Source organism: Cariama cristata, unplaced genomic scaffold, assembly GCF_000690535.1.
Source record: "Cariama cristata isolate BGI_N322 unplaced genomic scaffold, ASM69053v1 scaffold26810, whole genome shotgun sequence".
In the NCBI taxonomy this organism is placed as follows: Eukaryota; Metazoa; Chordata; class Aves; order Cariamiformes; family Cariamidae; genus Cariama; species Cariama cristata.
Genome location: NW_009593359.1, coordinates 2,595 through 2,902, shown reverse-complemented (window position 1 = coordinate 2,902; position 308 = coordinate 2,595). Strand labels below are relative to the sequence as shown.

At 60.4% G+C, this 308-nt stretch overlaps 1 protein-coding gene across 1 annotated transcript in view; it reads right to left on the bottom strand.

The window, feature by feature from the left end:
* Positions 1-103: 103 nt before the first annotated feature.
* LOC104169254 (zinc finger protein 436-like) overlaps positions 104-308 on the bottom strand; it is a gene marked incomplete at both ends in the record, with an annotated part of 2,758 nt that continues 2,553 nt past the window's right edge. The window contains one exon of the mRNA XM_009710141.1: positions 104-165. Coding sequence (XP_009708443.1) covers positions 104-165 — 62 coding nt within the window. The remainder of the gene's footprint in view (positions 166-308) is intronic.

The following is a 308-nucleotide window of genomic DNA, read 5'->3' as shown; positions in this document are numbered from 1 at the left end:
GGGGGGGGGGGGGGCTGCCCTCGGGGCAGATCCTCCTGGATCCAGTGAAGGCAGAAGGATTTCCCCAGGATGGGGGGGGGAGATGTTTTGTTGGACACCCCACCCCCCAAGGTGACCCCAAAACCCTCTGGTTTTCCGCACGGGAAGAGCTGGGATTCGCAGCTCCTCCAAGGAGAAGCAGAAGCCACCGCCGGGTTTTGCGCTACTCTATTTTTATTCACAATACAAACACAGCTCCTGCTCAGCTTGGGAAGAGACGGACCAGGCAGCCGGCATGGCCACCACCCCAAAAACGCCAGGAAACCCCC